We start from the raw sequence: 17,500 nt of genomic DNA on the forward strand, positions 1-17,500 counted from the left end.
TAAGGGCCTGATTACATGGATAATTTCAGCCCGGGTTAAAATTTTAAATATCGGTTGCCTGTTACAACCTTCACCTTGCAAATTATTTGCATTTGACGTTTGGTCGATGCGATATCAACTGATTTTTCCAGCAGGCTTACTGATCACTATAAAACGTGTAATTTACTCTTTAGAAACGGGGAAATTTTGTACTTTAATATCTCCATGATTCCAAGTCCTTGTGTTACGCCTGTCAGAACGAGTGGCTTCAACACCTGTTTGCCCCACTCAGGGAAGGGTTAGATAATTGCATTTTTTGAGAGAACGCAAACAAACGGATTTCCTTCAGTGTTGTCCAATCCAAACCACAGGATCCATATAAACGACGCTGCAGCATCGTTGCATGATTCACAGTCGTTGAATTCATTAGTGCCCTCAATATTGTGATCACACTAATTCCTGGGGTAATTTTATTTTAAGCAAATTCGAACGTCTGACAGAGTGTTGTCGATAAGTCTAAACATGCATATAGGAAGTGCATGGTAAATAATCAATACCGTGCAAGGCATAGAAGGTACTGGTGATGCCTTGACTTTCGTTGACAATTCAAAAGGCTCCTTTTAAGACATTTTTATATGTCTGGAAAAGAGTATATTGGCTAATATTTTAAACACATTTTGGCAGAACGTTTACTTTAAAACGTAGGTCGTTTGACATTAAATTAAAGTTGTTCAACTGTCGTTGCATGTTATGTGCCTATCGCCAATAAACTGCTTTGATGTATGTCTTTTCAATATGTTTCATCTTTTCCCAAATATTTCGATGGCTATAAATCGAACAAGTGGTGGAGGTTATTGAAAAGTTAAGTGGCATGAAATGTTTTGAAAGTTTCATACATGGTGGCGATGCAGGTGGCTCCATAGATGTGCTTTTAAGTACGCCATAATATTTGATACTCTTTACCGAAATCAGCAAAGCGGTTTATGAATCACCCCACAATTCTCCTGGGCCCGGTTCCTCAAAAGGCGATTAACTTAATCCAGGATTAGCGTAAACGTTTGTTTCACGTTTTCAACTTTTTGGTGAAAGTTTCTTTTGCTTATTTTTGTTTTTCAAGATTGACGTCTTCTCATGTAAAGTTCTGCCGAAAATCTACGTTGAATAGCATTTGGGAGTAGAGAAATAAACTGCTTGGTTAATTTTTAATCTTAGATTAGCGTTAATCGGCTTTTGAGGAACTGGGCCCTGTAGTATTAAAATCAGGCCGGATTAGTCACTGAAGGCTTCAAGAGAAGTAATTTAAAAGAATGAGGAGGTTCATTCTCTTCTCATAAGAAAGGATTTAAAGGAGGTCTCTTGCTTTCACTACTGTGTTATTCCTTATTTCTGCAGTTCCAAAATTTTATAATTAATTTTCACTTCTGCAGGTGCACACTTGAGAAAAACTCAACTTAAAAACGACTAATGCGTGTTGTGTCTGGCAAAGTTACTCTGGGCGAGCTCAATTTGGCCTCTCCCAGTGCGAGGGACAATACCACAGACCAGTTGGCTCAGCCTGGGATCAAGAGTCCGGCCGCACCAAATACTCAGGGTTTTAAAAGAACTGAGGAGAGGTGTTTCCTTTGTAATTTGAAGATTTTTTCGAGAAGCACAATAAGCCGTGGGCTCCGTCTCCCATTTAAAACTGTCTGGAAATAGTCTCTAATGGACTTTTTTCGATTAGACCCCATCAGTAACTTCCGACAGAGGTCAATTAGAGGAAGTCCAAGTGCTGAAAGTGGAAAAACTAATGTTGTTTGAAAAATGCTCTAACCGTGCTCTAAATAAACAAAGAAAAGGAAGTGAAATGTAAGCAAACACTTTGCGCACCGGTGGCTCAGTTGGTTGAGCACCGGGCTGTCACGCGGGAGGTCGTGAGTTCAACTCCGGCCGGACCAGCACTCGGGGTCTTTAAATAACTGAGCAGAAAGTGCTGCCTTTGTGATTACATCTGCAAATGGTTAGACTCTCTAGTCTTCTCGGATAAGGACGATAAGCCGGAGGTCCCGTCTCACAACCCTTCAATGTTCATAATCCTGTGGGACGTAAAAGAACCCGCACACTTGTCGTAAAGAGTAGGGCATGTAGTTCCCGGTGTTGTGGTCTGGTCTTTCTGGTCTGGATAGGGTAGGGTGGAGCACCTCGCATAGGACCTCGAGTCCTGTTCGTGCTCCTTCCCTCTGGGCAGGTTTGCCCAGTAGAAAGAGACAAACCAGATGTCTCGTAAAAGAAACAAACAAACAGAATGTATCCATTAATCCGCCGCACTATGGGTCATACCTCAGTTATAAATGGTTTTCCATCCGTTGTGAGATCAATTAGAATTGCATCCATTGTTAACTTGATTAGTTGAAGAAAGATAGCAGTGATCCTCCTCGCACTTCACTGGACAGTTTAAGTAATTGTCACTTTACGGACACCTGAAAAATTTCGGAGGTTTCAATGGGATTAGCACCTGTGAAGTGCGGGTCATAGACGAAATCGCCCATGAATACAATTCTCTCATTCATCATTCCTTTCACGGAACACATGAGCCCAAGAAATTGACCTGCTCCCAGCTGTGTGGCTTTATAGTTCAGTTGGTAGAGCATAGACCTTTTTGCAGCCATGGCGGCCATTTTGATTTCTATTGTTTCAGAAGACATTATGGGATGCTCAGGGGGCAAATTAATATGTATTTGCCCCCTGGGCATCCCATAATAGCTATTTGAAACGATAGAAATCAAAATGGCCACCGTATCTGCAAAAAGGCCTATTGCGCCGGCATTGTAGAGGTCATGGGTTCGAACATCCAGTTTTGATGACCGAATGTTCAGTGCTGCAGCCCCAAGATTATGGAACAGTCTTCCTGACAATATAAGACTTAACAAAAGTTCCATTGATGACTTTAAAAGAAGTTTAGAAACGTATCTTTTTAATTTTACCTTTTTTTTCCATATTCGTATATTTTTAGATTTATAAATATTTTTAATTTTTTAGCTTTATGTTTTAACCTGTATTTGTAAAAAGCATTGAGACTTGCGTGACATGCGTTTGTAAAAAATAAAGTATTATTATTATTATTATTATTATTATTATTATTATTATTATTATTATTATTATTATTATTGTTATTATAAACCGCACTTCAAATGTACATTTCTTTCATTGATCAGATTTTTTTTATAATTTCCATTTTAGGAACAAGGGATTTTATTAGACACACTTCACAAGTGACCAGCCCAAGATGCCCTCAGCGCTTCGTGCCCAGCTTCCAGGTTCTTTTGTTGGGTTCCAGTACATCGCGGGCTTTTAACAAAATGCCAGAACAGTCAGCTGACCCTAATCATTGCAATGCTCAATGCTGTGAATCACGGGACTGTTTGCTGTCGTTCATTGAAGATGACGAGTGCTATGGCGTAACAGGGCCCCAAGAAGCGAGAAATATGACAATGAAACATCAAGGGCCCAGATTTGGTTTGCAGATTGCTATCATTGATAGAAACAAAGGTTAGCCTGGTTTTCAGCATCTACACTTTTTTGCATAAGAACGTTTTTTTTTTATTTTATGAGAACGTTCAGGCTTGGTAGGATTAATCAATATGTTAGGCTCCGTGCAAACGAGTGCAACTACCCCCAACATTGTTGGGTGAAGTAGGTTTCCCAGCGGTTGGATGGTGTTGGCAGTGGTGTACAAACAGATGCAACAACTCCCAGCAATGTAAGGACGTGCAGTGTATTATGGGAAGGATAAGATCCGTAAGACTGTGTAAACTTGCAAAATTCGGCTACCATCTTGTTTTCAACATGTTAATGCATTGCTATCTCCAGGGAGACTATATCTTATGTTTGTGCGTGGCCCCAACTATGTTGGATCCAACATTGTTGCGCGGACTGTGCTTTGGCGACCACGGAACAAAAGAAATGCTGTGATTTATTGCCGGCTCAAAAGCCTTTTGTTTGACCAGTTTCAATCTTCGCGCAACAACTGCCAACACCAAGCACCAGGGTGTGCCAACTGACGCAACATGTAACGCCCAACAATGTTGGGAGTTGTTGCCGACAACTTAAAGTTGCGTCCGTTTGCACGGAGTCAACATACCTGGGCTGAGAGTCAGTCAAGAATGTTTTTATTCTGATTATATTATTTGCTTTTGTTGTTGTTGTTGCTTTTTTTTTGTGAGTAGTATAAAAAAAGGCAAAAGTAATGCAAAACCAGAAGTCGAACAGGACAATTAACTCAAATACTTACGGACGCTTTTCAAAATTAACGATGTGGTTTTCTTATGACCTCTCCTTTTGCATTATACACTGAAGAAAAACTCAGTTTTTAATAGAACTTCGTGAACACACAACTTTAAGAACGTTATCAGGCTCAAATGGGAAAAAAATGAACTTTCATCCTCAGCCTCAAAATTAGACCTCCTTATAAAAAAAAGTGTACTTTTTTTCCAAGAACACGTTATAACGTACACACTGCAAAAGGATGGATTTCGTCAGACACTGCATACCAGTATTTTTGGAAATCATTCTTTTGCAATGCCTTGAATTCGATTCAGCGCACGCTATCGGTTGATCACGTTCTTTTTTTCAGTCGGTGCTTTTGACCAGTCCTCTCCAAATATAAATTCTTCTTGGGAGAAAGATGTATCCTGGCATTGTTCCTAATAAACTGAATCAACCTATTATGTATTGACCAAATAGGCTAACCGCTCATTGCTGTACCCAATTCAAGTCCATTCTTTGTGTATTGTATTTTCGTTATAATGTAGCATTTACATTTATTTGATATGGAAATACCTGGAACAAAACGTTTTATTACCAAGGGGTACAACGTTGACTTAGCCGATTTGGTCTATACAGAAAAGTCCTCTTATCATAAATACTACCACCGTTGCGGCACACAAATGGAACTAGAGGATTCTTTATTAGAATAGTGTGAATGCCTAGTAAATTAGCCAATTAATTTTCAGTCACGGGATCCTTATAATATGTGACATTTGATGTTCAACTGTCAATCAACATTCCTTCGTTCTGTGGATGTTCTGTGTCGCAAAATAAAAATTTGACCAATCGACCCAAAAAGAAAGTGAAGTATAATGAATCAGTGATGTTTCAAATAAAATTTATAACCTGAAAAATTGTGTACCAACACACACATTTCGTTGTTTGATAAACGCCGACTTGGCAGCTTCTTCCTAGCATCTAGAGATTGATCGTGTTAGGCCAGAGAAAGTGAAATAGCTCTCTTTAAGAGACTCATTTTTCCCTTGCATCAGAGGTGTCTAGAAGCTTGGACGATGAAGACGAAGACCCAGATGAACTGGGATCGGATGAAGATGACAATCGAAATCTCGATTCAAGGACGGTGCCTACCACGTTAATATCGCAAAGACAAGTGGGAAAAGATGAACGAAGAACCCATCAGTTAAAAGCGAATCTCCGTTCGCAGGTGTTGAGCAGTTCACCAAGCAAGAAAATAAGTAAGAAACTTGCCAAGCGGAAAGATATCTCTAGGTCGGCAAAAGGTGTTTTATTGTCGTCAATAACATCATCTCCGAAACACAGCACCAAATCACACACACAGCCTCTGAACATGAAAGGTCACGTGACCTCTGAATTATCCAAGCCAACGGGGGATACTAGACACGATAAAACAGCATCAAAGGCTCCCAAAGGCCGTTATTCCCATGATGTCTCCGCAAAAACGAAATTACATTCAACAAAAAGAGATGAAAACACGTTGAATCACTCAGACGATATATACAAAGGATCCCAGAGGGTGATGTCCTCTAAAGCCAACGCAAAAATGAAAGTCGTACGGCCACAAATAAGAAAGACTGTCAATGGCCTGAGACAGGGGTCTCGCACAATTCGTGCTAGGACAAAAGATAAGTCCGTAAACAATAATGTTTTTATCACAACACGCAAGGGATCTAAAGACTTCACAGATAGCAAAGTGCGCCAAAAGGGTAATTTAAAAAATTCGGATCACCTACCCACAAAGAGGGGATCTTCTCGCCGTTTTTCAGGACTGAGGATGAAGGAAGATCCTTCTAAAAATGTCGACAGTTATGAAGGTCATAAAGAGCTCAGCAGAGACATCGATTTTAGTGGAGACAGTCATTTCAGTGGAAAGTCACATCCAAGGGAAATCTTCCGAGGTGCAGGGGCTGAGGATGAAGGGTCCAGTGAAGACAATGAAAAAGTATTAAGCGGGCATGAAGAAATAAGTGGAGAAAGTGATGTTTGGAGTGGGGGAGACAAGGATTTTAGTGGAGATAGGAATGGGGAGAGTGGATATCCCAGCGGTGACTTTCATAGCCAAGATAAAGTAAATGTGATTCTTTGGCAATCCAAAAGGCCTAATAGCCACAGAGCAGCACAAAACAAAATGACAAAGAAAGTTGTTCACGTGAGCTCTCAAGGTTTGGATTTTGAGGATAGTAAGAGACGCAAAGTGGAGAAAGGCAGAGGGCAAAACAATGCTTCTGCATTGGAAAATAAACAGATAGAAAATAATTCAATAAAGACTGATCTTGTTGAAGATCTGGATAATCTAGGTAATGACAAGGATGACAATAAAGTGGCATTGAAAAAGACTGTAAAGTTGCCCAAGAACGCTGCTATTGCTGATACGGCGAAGCAACGAGAAAAGATTGGGAACATTCAAAGTACTATGGGAAATATAGAAAGAGATAAAATAGATCTTGCTAAGGATTTAAATGAACTTGGTTCAGATGTCAATAACAGTGAGATAGCAGCAAAAAAGGCTGCCTCCTTGCCTCAAACAGTTAGCCTCTCCAATTCAGAAAAGCGTCACAAAGGGACTCTTACCGATGACGAAAAAAGCGCGAGGAAAAGTAAAACTACAGGATACAATCTTAAGAAAAGTATGGTGGATAGTTATTGGTCATTTGGCAACAGGACGTCATTGATTTCAAGTAAAGTAGTGGGTCTGCCTCAGACAAGTAACACCGCAAACTCAAGAAAGCGGGACAAAAACGTACAAGAAAAACACCCGAAATTCGTAATCAAAAAGACTAACACGGCGAATTTCAAAGAACATCCCGTTGTCTTTGGATCGGATAAACACTCTAAAAGGACGCCGTCGTCAAAAGGCGTGCGATTGACCGGAAAGTACAACGTTTTAAAGGCAGTCAAACGTGAGAGAAAGACGAAAAAGGAAGATGAACAATCGATAACAAAAGGTAAGACGAACGAAATCACTCATGTTGATGATCCAGATGAACTTGGATCCGATGGTGACGATACAGTTATAAGAAACGTCGGAGACCACGTCATAAATACTTCTTCAAGAAAAGATATGAATTTGCCTCGTAAAGCAAGCAACGTTAACTCCGGTATTTTAAAGGAAACAAGGCCAATCCAGAAGCAAGGAAAGAAATACAATACGTCCACGAGAGAAGGAAATGTAACTGGAAAAGTAGACCTTGCAAAGGATTTGGCTGAGCTAGGGACAGATGGTAGTGACAACGAACGAATGAAAGATGAACTCAAAAAAGTAAAATCAGGAAAACATGTGGATTTCTCCCCAAAAAATGGCCGTCAAATATCGTCGAAGCGAAACGACGTAAGCGATGCACACAATTTACGTCTAAAGCTTAGGGCAAGTAATGTAAACACACCAATGATCAAAAGCAGTTTCAAGCCCCTGAAGGAGTCTCAACCGTCAGAGGGTGGTGTTAAAGCAAATGCAACCGCAACTCTTAGTTTGTCGTCGTTGAGAGATGTCCTATACAATACAACCATTAAGGAGGGTCCAGGACATCATTCCAACGTGAGAAAGCAGGCTACGCAACTTGTTGACATGAATGAGGTCACAAAAAATAAAACTGCAAAGGAAAATCACTCAAAGACACATGCCAAGACCATATTGAACGAAACTGCACATCGTGTTCAAACAATTTCAAATAAGAGATTGGCGATAAATGCAAAATCAAAAAATGGGGAAAAAGAACTTGCTGCAAGTTCAGGAGTGAAGCACAAAGTTACTAAAACAGAAACCAAAATTATTTTGCCTCCGGAACCTAGGAATAAAAGCAGCAACAGCTTAAAAAACCAAATATTAAATGCGGCGAAGTTCCATGAGATAGCAGGCCAGTCCAAAAAATTTCTTAATGCCCATGAAAAGTATGAGATAGCAGGCCAGTCCAAAAAATCTCTTAATGTCAATGGAAAGAAAAAGCATAGAAAGGATGGAACTTTGTTCCCAGAAATAAGTGGTCATGAGTCTGCGAACCATGTGAGGTCTTCCAAGAGAACGAAGAAAAAGTCTTCTAAATTGCAGTCGACACTTGACGGGATAGATGATATTATGAAGTATGCTCATCGCAAAGAGGATCTCAGGAAACATAGGCCGAAAGGAGGAAATCACCACCAACAAGGAGCGCGTTTTCTTGTTAATTCAACGAGATTAGATGTGTTTGAAAAACTCCACTCTTCACATGGGAACAAATCACACTTGCAAGAATCTTCTCCTGCATCGTTTCAGAAGAAAGTCAAACACTTCCAGACAACACAACGCTCCAGTTGGCGTTCTACGTTCCGCACAACTGAACGTGAAGTTGCTTTGAAAAAGAGCAAATCCACGCCTCACCACGTAATGTTTGTACCGATCGTCCAAAATACTAATGGTAATGTAGGAAGTGCTCCTTTAAGAAAAACCAATGTATCAAACGATACCGTTCTTTCAGTAAAACAACACGATAAAGGGAAGCGTCTGATGGCAAAAAATGTATTTTTATCACATTTTCATAAAGATGGCAACAGGACGGACAGTGTGGAGCTTTCAATGAAATCTGGTAGAAGGCGCCACAGAGGGAAACATATTGATTCTATAGACGTTGAAGATTTAGGCGACGCTGATTTTGATATAATGATGTCAAACGATATTCCACCCAAAGATCTCCCGAAAAACATAAAGATGAAATTGAAGGAAGATAAGAACAGCGATAAAGAGGGCAAAGATCGACGAGCAAAGTATAAAGGCGGTGAAATGGATACGGAGACAGAAACGAGATACCAACAAGAGAAGGATGGTGAAGGTTCAAAGAAAAAGTCAAACCCCTCTCACAAAGTCAAAGGAAAGAAAGTGAGTAAGCATTACCATGACCATCGTAAAAGTGAGCATTTTGGAGATGACACTGATGAAAACCATTCAACGAACGAGGAGGAAGAGGGAAGCAAACGTAAGACCCAGAAGTCGCGTAATAACAATAAAGGTGGTAGATCAAAGTATAGAGCTCGGAATGGCATGGTGGAAAGACACCAAGGCAAGAAACACAAGCACAAAAAAACCAGAATCATGAAAAAAGGTGGAAATGGTGCTGATGAAAGGAACAATGCCAAGCGTGTAAGACACAGGAACAAACACCATGATGAGGTCGGAAACAATAAACATCATCATAAAACACGTTTAAAGACATATAATAGTAATAAATGGGTTGGAAAGGTTATTCCTGGAAAAGTGAAAGCCACTTATGAAGGGGAAGGGTACAAAGGACGAGGCATGCATAAAACCAAGAAGAAAAAGAAGAAGGAGCAGGAAACTCGCCGGAAACGGAAACACCATGTGAAAGGACAGGCAAAACGAAAGGATGACATTCAGGAAAAGGATGCCGCGAAAACTCACAGTCGTTCTCATCACAAACATTTTGGCCCCGAGGATAATAACAAGAAGAAAGAAAAGCATTCAAGGCACCATAAGCAAACGCTGGAAGAGGACGAAAACGAAAAGGGCGAAGAGCAAGAGAGAAGCGAGGAGAGAGAAGACAAAAGAACTGATTCAAACTACAAAGAGGCAAAAACTCATAATCATGGATCGCACGAGGATTTTGGTGAAGGGGACGATTATATCAGCAATGCAAAGCACTCTAGACACCAAAAACGCAAAGAGGAAAGCGAGAAGAAACCATCTGAAACCTTTGAAACTTCCACAGATGGAGACAAGGAGGAGAAGCAAGAACGTGCTGAGAAACGAACCGACGTTGTGAACTACAAATTGACCGAAACGGGTAGGAAACGATTTCACAGACAATTTCACCAAAAGAGTAGTAATGGAAATGAAGGAAAGCATGGGTACCACAGGAATAGGAAAGGTAGGAAAACACAAACGATCAAAAACGAAGACAAAGAAAAAATGCCAGCCCTAGATGCAGTGAAGAGCACTGAGGTCAACTACGAAGTGGAAACTGGAAGACACAGAATTTTTCATGATGACGACGAGAAACCTCATTATGACGAACACGAACAACGCCACGAAAACGAAAAGACACACAAGTATTATGAAAGTAACGATGACCGTGTGAAGTCTTTTAAAAGTGGAAATGATGACAGAGATTATGCTCGCGATGAAAGCAAAGGATTTGACGATAATGAGAGAATACCTGAAGAGGACGACAGCGACGAGAAAAAGGAACGGCCGAATGAGAAACGAAAGGAGAGTAGAGTTGTTTTGGGTCAAGATTCTGAGAGCGAAGATGATGATAATGAGGACAAACCAACAGAACGAAGTGAAACACGTCATCATCGGCAAAGACACGAGTATCACCGAGAGGAAAATGGCAGAAACGATGGCAGGGTAGAGATTTCAGACGATCACAGGGGCGATTACTCCCAGCTTCGTCATAAGTCTACCTACCATCATCGATATCACCATCGAAGAGATTCAAAGTTAAGCCATATGCATCATCACGAATCGTATATGGAATCTAAGGAATCTGACCAAGACAGTAATGAAATGATTCACGACAAGAGGAGAAACTTTAAAAAATCAGCTTTTATTTATCAGAGGAAAGAAGACGAGGAACAAAGATCAAGTCCTCAACATCATAATAGTGCGAGGAACAGAGAAGAGCACCATAAACGCCGAGAAAAGGGTGAGAATTTAGATTATCACAGAGAGGACAATGAAAACGAATTTCGTGCCAGTGAGCGTCAACGGTATTCCGACTATCAGCATCGCCATCACAATTATGAACCTCGCATGGAGAACGACAAAAATGAAGAGAAATTTGAAGGACGTCATGACGCAGGCATCGTCGAGCATCACCGCGAGATGAAATATGAAGAGAGGGAACACTTTCGAAAACATCACAAAATACAGGAAGACGCACCAAGCGAGGAATCGCGTCAATATGATGCAGAACCGTCCCGACGACATCACAGAATAAAAGAAAAGACTCCAACGGAGGAATCCGAGGATGATGACAGAGATTTTACAAAGGAAAAGGAGGCTTATCCCGTAGATGAAGACTCTCGTGATGATGACCAAGACAGATGGAAATTTTCTGAAAATCGTGGTCGGGACTCTCAAGACAGTTCGCAGACAAAACAACGTCACCATTACGGTCATGACTTCTTTGGAGACCACAGTACCCCCAATCTTTTTGAGCGGCATCCAAAGTATAGGAAACATCGCAAATTTAGCTCTAAGTACAAGGATCAGGAAGCATGGAAGCATCGCCAAGATTTTCACGAAGAAGGGCACGATTATGATGATTCGGGGGGCTTCTTCGATGCATCGTCGTCAAATCACGATGAAGACTCTAACAGTGATAGATTTTATGGCGGAGAAGGAAATCACAAGAGGAAGAAGAAGAAGTATCGAAAAAAGCACTGGAAACACAAGCACCGCAACGATCGTCAAAGCTCTGAGTATTGGAACTATGGGAGCCAGAATCCCTACTACTATGGTTATAGATACCACAAGTCCAGACCTCGGTATGACAATCGCTTACCACAGCCTCCCCTTGATTTTGGCTGGCAAACAAAGCACAAGAGCTATGATCGATGGGTACCGACCTCTAGAGACTGGTACCATGGCATTCAAGACTGGGAGCAAAAGCCTTGGGGGCACAGTCCCAACTGGCAACGATTTAAAGAGAACAGGCCCACTCGATACCCGTGGGCTAAGTATTACAACCAGAACGAAAACAGCAACATTGATAGCAGAGATTCGATTCAACCTCGTCCTCCATCATATTTTAAAGACCCACTGAGCTATTTTCGGCCAACAAGTCCCAGTTCGCGACAGCCCAGCCCCTCATGGGGTAGCTTTGGTGGGACCAACTGGCGTCCATTTAAGAATTCAGGCCTTGGAAAGCAGTACTGGGACTGGATCCAGCGTACGATGTCCCTCCCGGTGCCCAGCAATAAAAGCGACTCCAATTCACTGCTATCGCCATTTAAAATTCAGCGTCGTCCGCAGTCAGATGTCTCCCTGCCGTGGGGCCAAATGCAGCCCACAGGCGCGCAGACATCATTTGCCCCTCCCTCTTCTTTACTGGGTATATCTGACGTTGGTAATAAAACAAGATTTCACCCAACGGTTCGGCGACAATATCCAGCTACTCCGCCGTCTTCAGTTTTAAGTCCAACCAATATTACCCTAATCACAAACATTATGAACAAGTTGAGCACGCCGCCTCCTGCTTCAAGAGACCAACATGAAAACATTATTCCTCTAGCTGCTAAGAACAAATCAACCGTACTTCCGAAGATAAATTTAACAAGCAGTGATCAGGAACAAGACAGAAATCGCCTGAATGGCTTTTTTAAGGAAGAAGGCGCAGGAAAGAAATCAGTCATTGTACGACCAGCAAACAGCAGTCAAGTGCTGTCAGAGAAGAATTCCTCCTTAGGTAAATACAAAATTTGTTACGTTGATAGATAAAAAGGATGATGATGATGATAAGATTTGACAAATTCGTAGAAAGACTAGTGCTCCTAGCAGGATATTTGCCAGAGAACCAGGTCATTGATTCAGGTTCTCGTGCTTATTGTTTTATAAATGAAATGTCAAATGATTGCACTCGGATATCATTCCGAATGTACACACATCATCGTCACCATCTCATTCGCAATAATTAGCACCTTTTCAATTCACAAAGACGCATTGAAGTGCAAGCTTCTCCAAATGCACCATGTCAACGACAGGTACTTTTAAAAATACTTTTACCATGTAATTGCCATCAAGGATTGCTTGACGTGTGTAGCAGTGAACAAAAGCTAACAAAATAATGCTATGTACGAAAAGAAAGTGATAAGCCAAAATGAGAGAGAAGGGGAAAGCAGACAATATGAGAAGAAAAAAAATATCTCTCGAGATAAGATATGTTTAGAGCATACATTAAGTAAAAGAATTTTGAATTGCATTTATTGACTGTTAATCAAGAAAGGTATATAAAAGCCTTTTAATTTTCAACATTCACGTACTTAGTTTCTTCAAATGCAAGTGACGCCATTTTCGTTAAAAAATTCATTTCCATTTCTCGTTCTAATGTTAGAAAAAGAGATGTTGATGAAGTCTTAATTCCAGGATGTGTATTTGTGAATTTTTTTTCAGTTTTATTCGGAAAATCGAACATTGCTGGTTATGCAAACTGATATTATTTTTCATCAACGTACGACGATCAGTGCATTTTCCTCCTGACAATCTAAGCGTTTTTATACCTTTTTAGCAAATCCTCCACAGAATGTTCAACGAAACTCACTCTTAAACACCACAATGTCGCCACAGACTACCAAAGCGACAACTTTAACCACGGCAGGCCATACATCCTCGGTGCAAAATGTTACCAAAGGCAGTCAACAAGCGAAGTCGACAACGCCATCCCCCACCCATTCCAGCCCGTCTCCTGCGACGACTCCTTCAGTACCCAGATTCGGGGACGAATCTCAAACTGACGACGTTTCAGGTATAGTTAATGAAATGCGCCGCTGTACCATTCTTCATGGTCAGTTTGAATAGTTCTTTTTTCTTTTTCTTTTTTTCGAGCTGGCAGTACCGCGGCACGAATCAAACTTGCGTTTTGACACCTTACTAAAAGGGGCTATGTCAAGGCAGTCCAGTTGACTTTGTGCAGTTTTAATACTCGCTATGCAACTTAGCGTTAACCCAGAAATTTAAACAACACAACTTAAAGGCTCGCGACAAATGTCCATCAAGTATACATAAACAACAGAGAGAAACTTTGACTGAAAAACTGTTAGGCTAAACAGTTTTCAAAAACCCCAACAGCAGTCCCTTTAAAGGCATGGGCAAAGGGTTTCAACATTTACTTCTACATTCGTTCGATTTTGTTGTACAGCGATGTCAAAACCGTTTGCCACCGCCTTTCAACCGCGTTGAAACATGTTGAATAGAAGCTGAAACCGTTTGCCCCCCCAGCGGTCAACATCGTTCAACAGAGTTCAACAAAATCGAACGGTTGTCCAAGCAAATGTTGTAGCCGTATGCCCAGGCTTTTATGTTCTTCAGTTTCGGCCATCCCTGTCTCCTTTTGTATTTGCTGTTTTAATTTACAGTTGTGTAAATATAAATATAAGTGATCATCGTAGTTGATGAAGCAACTATTATCTGAGCTATCATGCCTTCTGGGAGCTGGTTACTTGCAAGTTCCTAATGTATTCCGTAATTGATGGTTTGCATCTTACATAACCGAGGCCATGTTGGTGTGCACTGAGAACAATGCAGTAAAATGTTTTTCTTGGGAATTTGGCCAGTTTCTATTGTTTTCTACACCAGCATGGCCGTCTCATCACGTGGATACAAACCAAGAATAGGTGAATGTGCGTCTGCGATAGAGAATATATGAAATCTCCATACATCTGAACTAAGATTATGTAATTCTAAGTGAAAGCTGTCCCATTCAAACCTGGATTATTTTCAGGCTTCTTTTGCAACACTGCACAAGTTGCTTCATTAACTGAAGTCGTGGCCAATTTTACTTAAATATAATATGTCTTCTTAGAAACAGGAAAAAAGCATCGAAAACACCGGGCTCCAGTATGCGTCGCGGGAAAGACAACAGATGACCTCACTCTGCGTCTAGGGAAAAGAGCTGGAAATTTCACAAATATCGGGGATGTAGGTGACTTCGGGATGTGTATCAAACGATGCTGTCAGAAGCCAAATTGTGACGTGGCGTTCAAATCAACCGAGACTTGCTTCCTCGTCAGTTGTTTCAGTGTGGAGTCGTGCCAGACCTCTCCAGCTCTTGATGACATCTTTAGCCCCCAGATGTCGTTCGTTAACAGACACTCACAAGACAGTGACGACGGTCGGTGGACCTTTTCTTCCGTTAAAACTTTCCGTACTTTTATTCGTAACTAAGTCACACTTGCATAACAGTCACTGTAGTCTATGTGAGTGATGGAGTTTTCATTAGGCATAGAATTGGCAGAGGCATCGTCGCTGAAGAGTAGGTGACGAGAGGGGAAAACTAGACTAGCCTATTCCTTCCTATAAATTAGAGAAAGAAAGCAATGAAGCCACGTGTTTATAAAAGGCATTTGCTTTGTGCTATTATATTACATATCAATGTAAGATCTCAGCAAACTTTAAAACGAGGCCTGGAACCCATTTCTCGAAAAATCCAGGTAACTCCGAAAAGCCATATACGTAATTACTATCGGCTTGTTTTGACAAGCCGGTCTTTTAACATGTTTTCAAGGTAACAATGGCAAATGATCGTGACGTTTGATGACTTAAAATCAAATCACTCCGTTCTAAAGATACAGAGGGAATTGTGACACCCCCCAAAGAGACTAAGAACCTCGTGTTTACGTGACATACACTTTATTCCAAAATGGCAGCCATTTTAGTATTCTTTTTTTTCCTTGAAAATTGGCTCTTTTGGCCTAGCTTTGAAACGTAAAATTCACAAGCATATTTAATCTTGAATGAAGCCAAAAAGGCCAATTTGCAATGAAGCAAAATATTACTGAAGTGGGGCCATTTTGGAATAAGGTGTATAGTGGGCGTTTTTAAAATCTATTTTTGTCATGTCCGCCACACAACACATGCGCAGGAGCTCATCAAGGGGAGCTTTCATCTCCCATACTTGGCCTGGAAGTCAACTTTTTCCCGAGTAGATTTATTTTTATAAAATAATTAGGATAGTTCCCGCACTCTCATTGGTCAATAGCTGTGTTTAGACGAGAGGTTAGAAACACGGCTGTGACATCACACGACTTTTGATTGGTTATGTAGTCAGACGCGCGTTTTGATTGGCCGGTAGGAAATATGAGCATGTATCAAGAAAATCTGTTTCAATCAAGACGTAAAAAAAAACAGCATTTTCCTTCATTTGTCGAATTATCTTGGAGAAATATTTTATAAAAGCAATAGAGGACTTTTTTCCCTGTTTCCATAGCTTCATCTAAACACTCGGGGGAGTTGGGCGAATTCTTGACAGTTATTCAAACCCGAGACTTAGTCGAGGGTTTGCATAACTGTCGAGAATTCTCCCAACTCCCCCGAGTGTTTAGATGAGGCTATGGAAACACGGAAAATGTCCTCTATTGCTTAAATAGAACGCCTCCCGTGGGAGATTCAGCACGCACACTGTTGCAAAAGCCAATCAAAACAGAGCTATCTCAGCGTCAAGGGGAATATGATACTTTTCGGGGAAAAAACCTGTTCCTTAAAATAACTTTACTCGGGTTGACTCAATGAATTCGTGAAGAGAAAGGCTCCGCCTATTGAGCTCCTGGCATGCGTATTTTTCCCGCTTTTGGGAACAAAAGACATTTCTTGGCGTTTACTTTGCGATATTTGGTTAAATTTTCTTAATTTTTTTGGGAACATTTTAATAGTCCGGCTTACTTTTTAATGACAGTGATATTTTGAACAATCTATCGACTGGTTCCCAGCAGTTCTTCAAATTTCGGAAGAGCGCGGTCATATCTCGTTGCCGTCTTTTGTCTCTTAACAGAAATTCCAGGGCCAGACGGAAACAACGAATGGAACGACAAGATCTCCCCTTCAGGTGATGTAACGTTTAATTAGAATCAAAGTAAATTCCACAAATACCTAATCTTCAATTTAAATACTTTGAAGTACTACTCCCATAGCATCTCTTAGTGCATGAACATTTTGAATTTTGTTAGTGATATAGGTGCTTTTCATTCTCAACTCCATGGGTAATGATTTCTCATACAAGACTTGTGATTGGCTGAAAAGGTCTGATTTCGCGGGAAAACTTTAATACTTAAATGCTGACGTTTAATAAGTCATATACAATATTTTCGCGTCAGATCTGCCGTCTATATTGTATATATCACATATTTATAATTATTAATTGTTATTGATGATTCATTATATTATAATTTAAAGAAATACGCAAGGTGTGGAATGAACTATTTTACAATAACTGAGCAATTTCTCGCGCGCTGATTGCCTAACTTTTATCATCAATAAGAGTAAAGACACATAAAATTGTAATTTATGGGACGCTGAAAGTATCAATACGGAGGATTTGCCGAACTTAACCTTAGGCGAGGTACTTCGGACATTCCTACTTCAAAATGGCTCGGTTTTCATTAAGCCATGAACATTTTTGATCACCACGAGGGTTTTTGATCGCATTTCGATTCTTGAACTGAATTTTTAAATCATACAAGTTGGTGGCGTGATTTGTTATTAGTAGCCAATGGGCATACGAGAAAAGTTACTGACGATAAAACTGCATACATT

At 40.6% G+C, this 17,500-nt stretch overlaps 1 protein-coding gene across 3 annotated transcripts in view; it reads left to right on the forward strand.

Annotated features, from left to right (window-relative positions):
- Positions 1 to 17,500, forward strand: part of LOC138049121 (uncharacterized) — a 50,306-nt gene that overhangs the window by 9,236 nt on the left and 23,570 nt on the right. For 2 of the 3 annotated variants that reach the window (XM_068895250.1, XM_068895248.1), the window contains exons 3-7: positions 3,199 to 3,507; positions 5,277 to 12,662; positions 13,482 to 13,718; positions 14,775 to 15,083; positions 16,740 to 16,793. In XM_068895250.1, coding sequence (XP_068751351.1) covers positions 3,199 to 3,507; positions 5,277 to 12,662; positions 13,482 to 13,718; positions 14,775 to 15,083; positions 16,740 to 16,793 — 8,295 coding nt within the window. The remainder of the gene's footprint in view (positions 1 to 3,198; positions 3,508 to 5,276; positions 12,663 to 13,481; positions 13,719 to 14,774; positions 15,084 to 16,739; positions 16,794 to 17,500) is intronic. The other variant, XM_068895249.1, reaches the window with a different exon arrangement.

The sequence above is a fragment of the Montipora capricornis genome, chromosome 5 (genome assembly GCF_036669925.1).
Source record: "Montipora capricornis isolate CH-2021 chromosome 5, ASM3666992v2, whole genome shotgun sequence".
NCBI classification, from domain to species: domain Eukaryota; kingdom Metazoa; phylum Cnidaria; class Anthozoa; order Scleractinia; family Acroporidae; genus Montipora; species Montipora capricornis.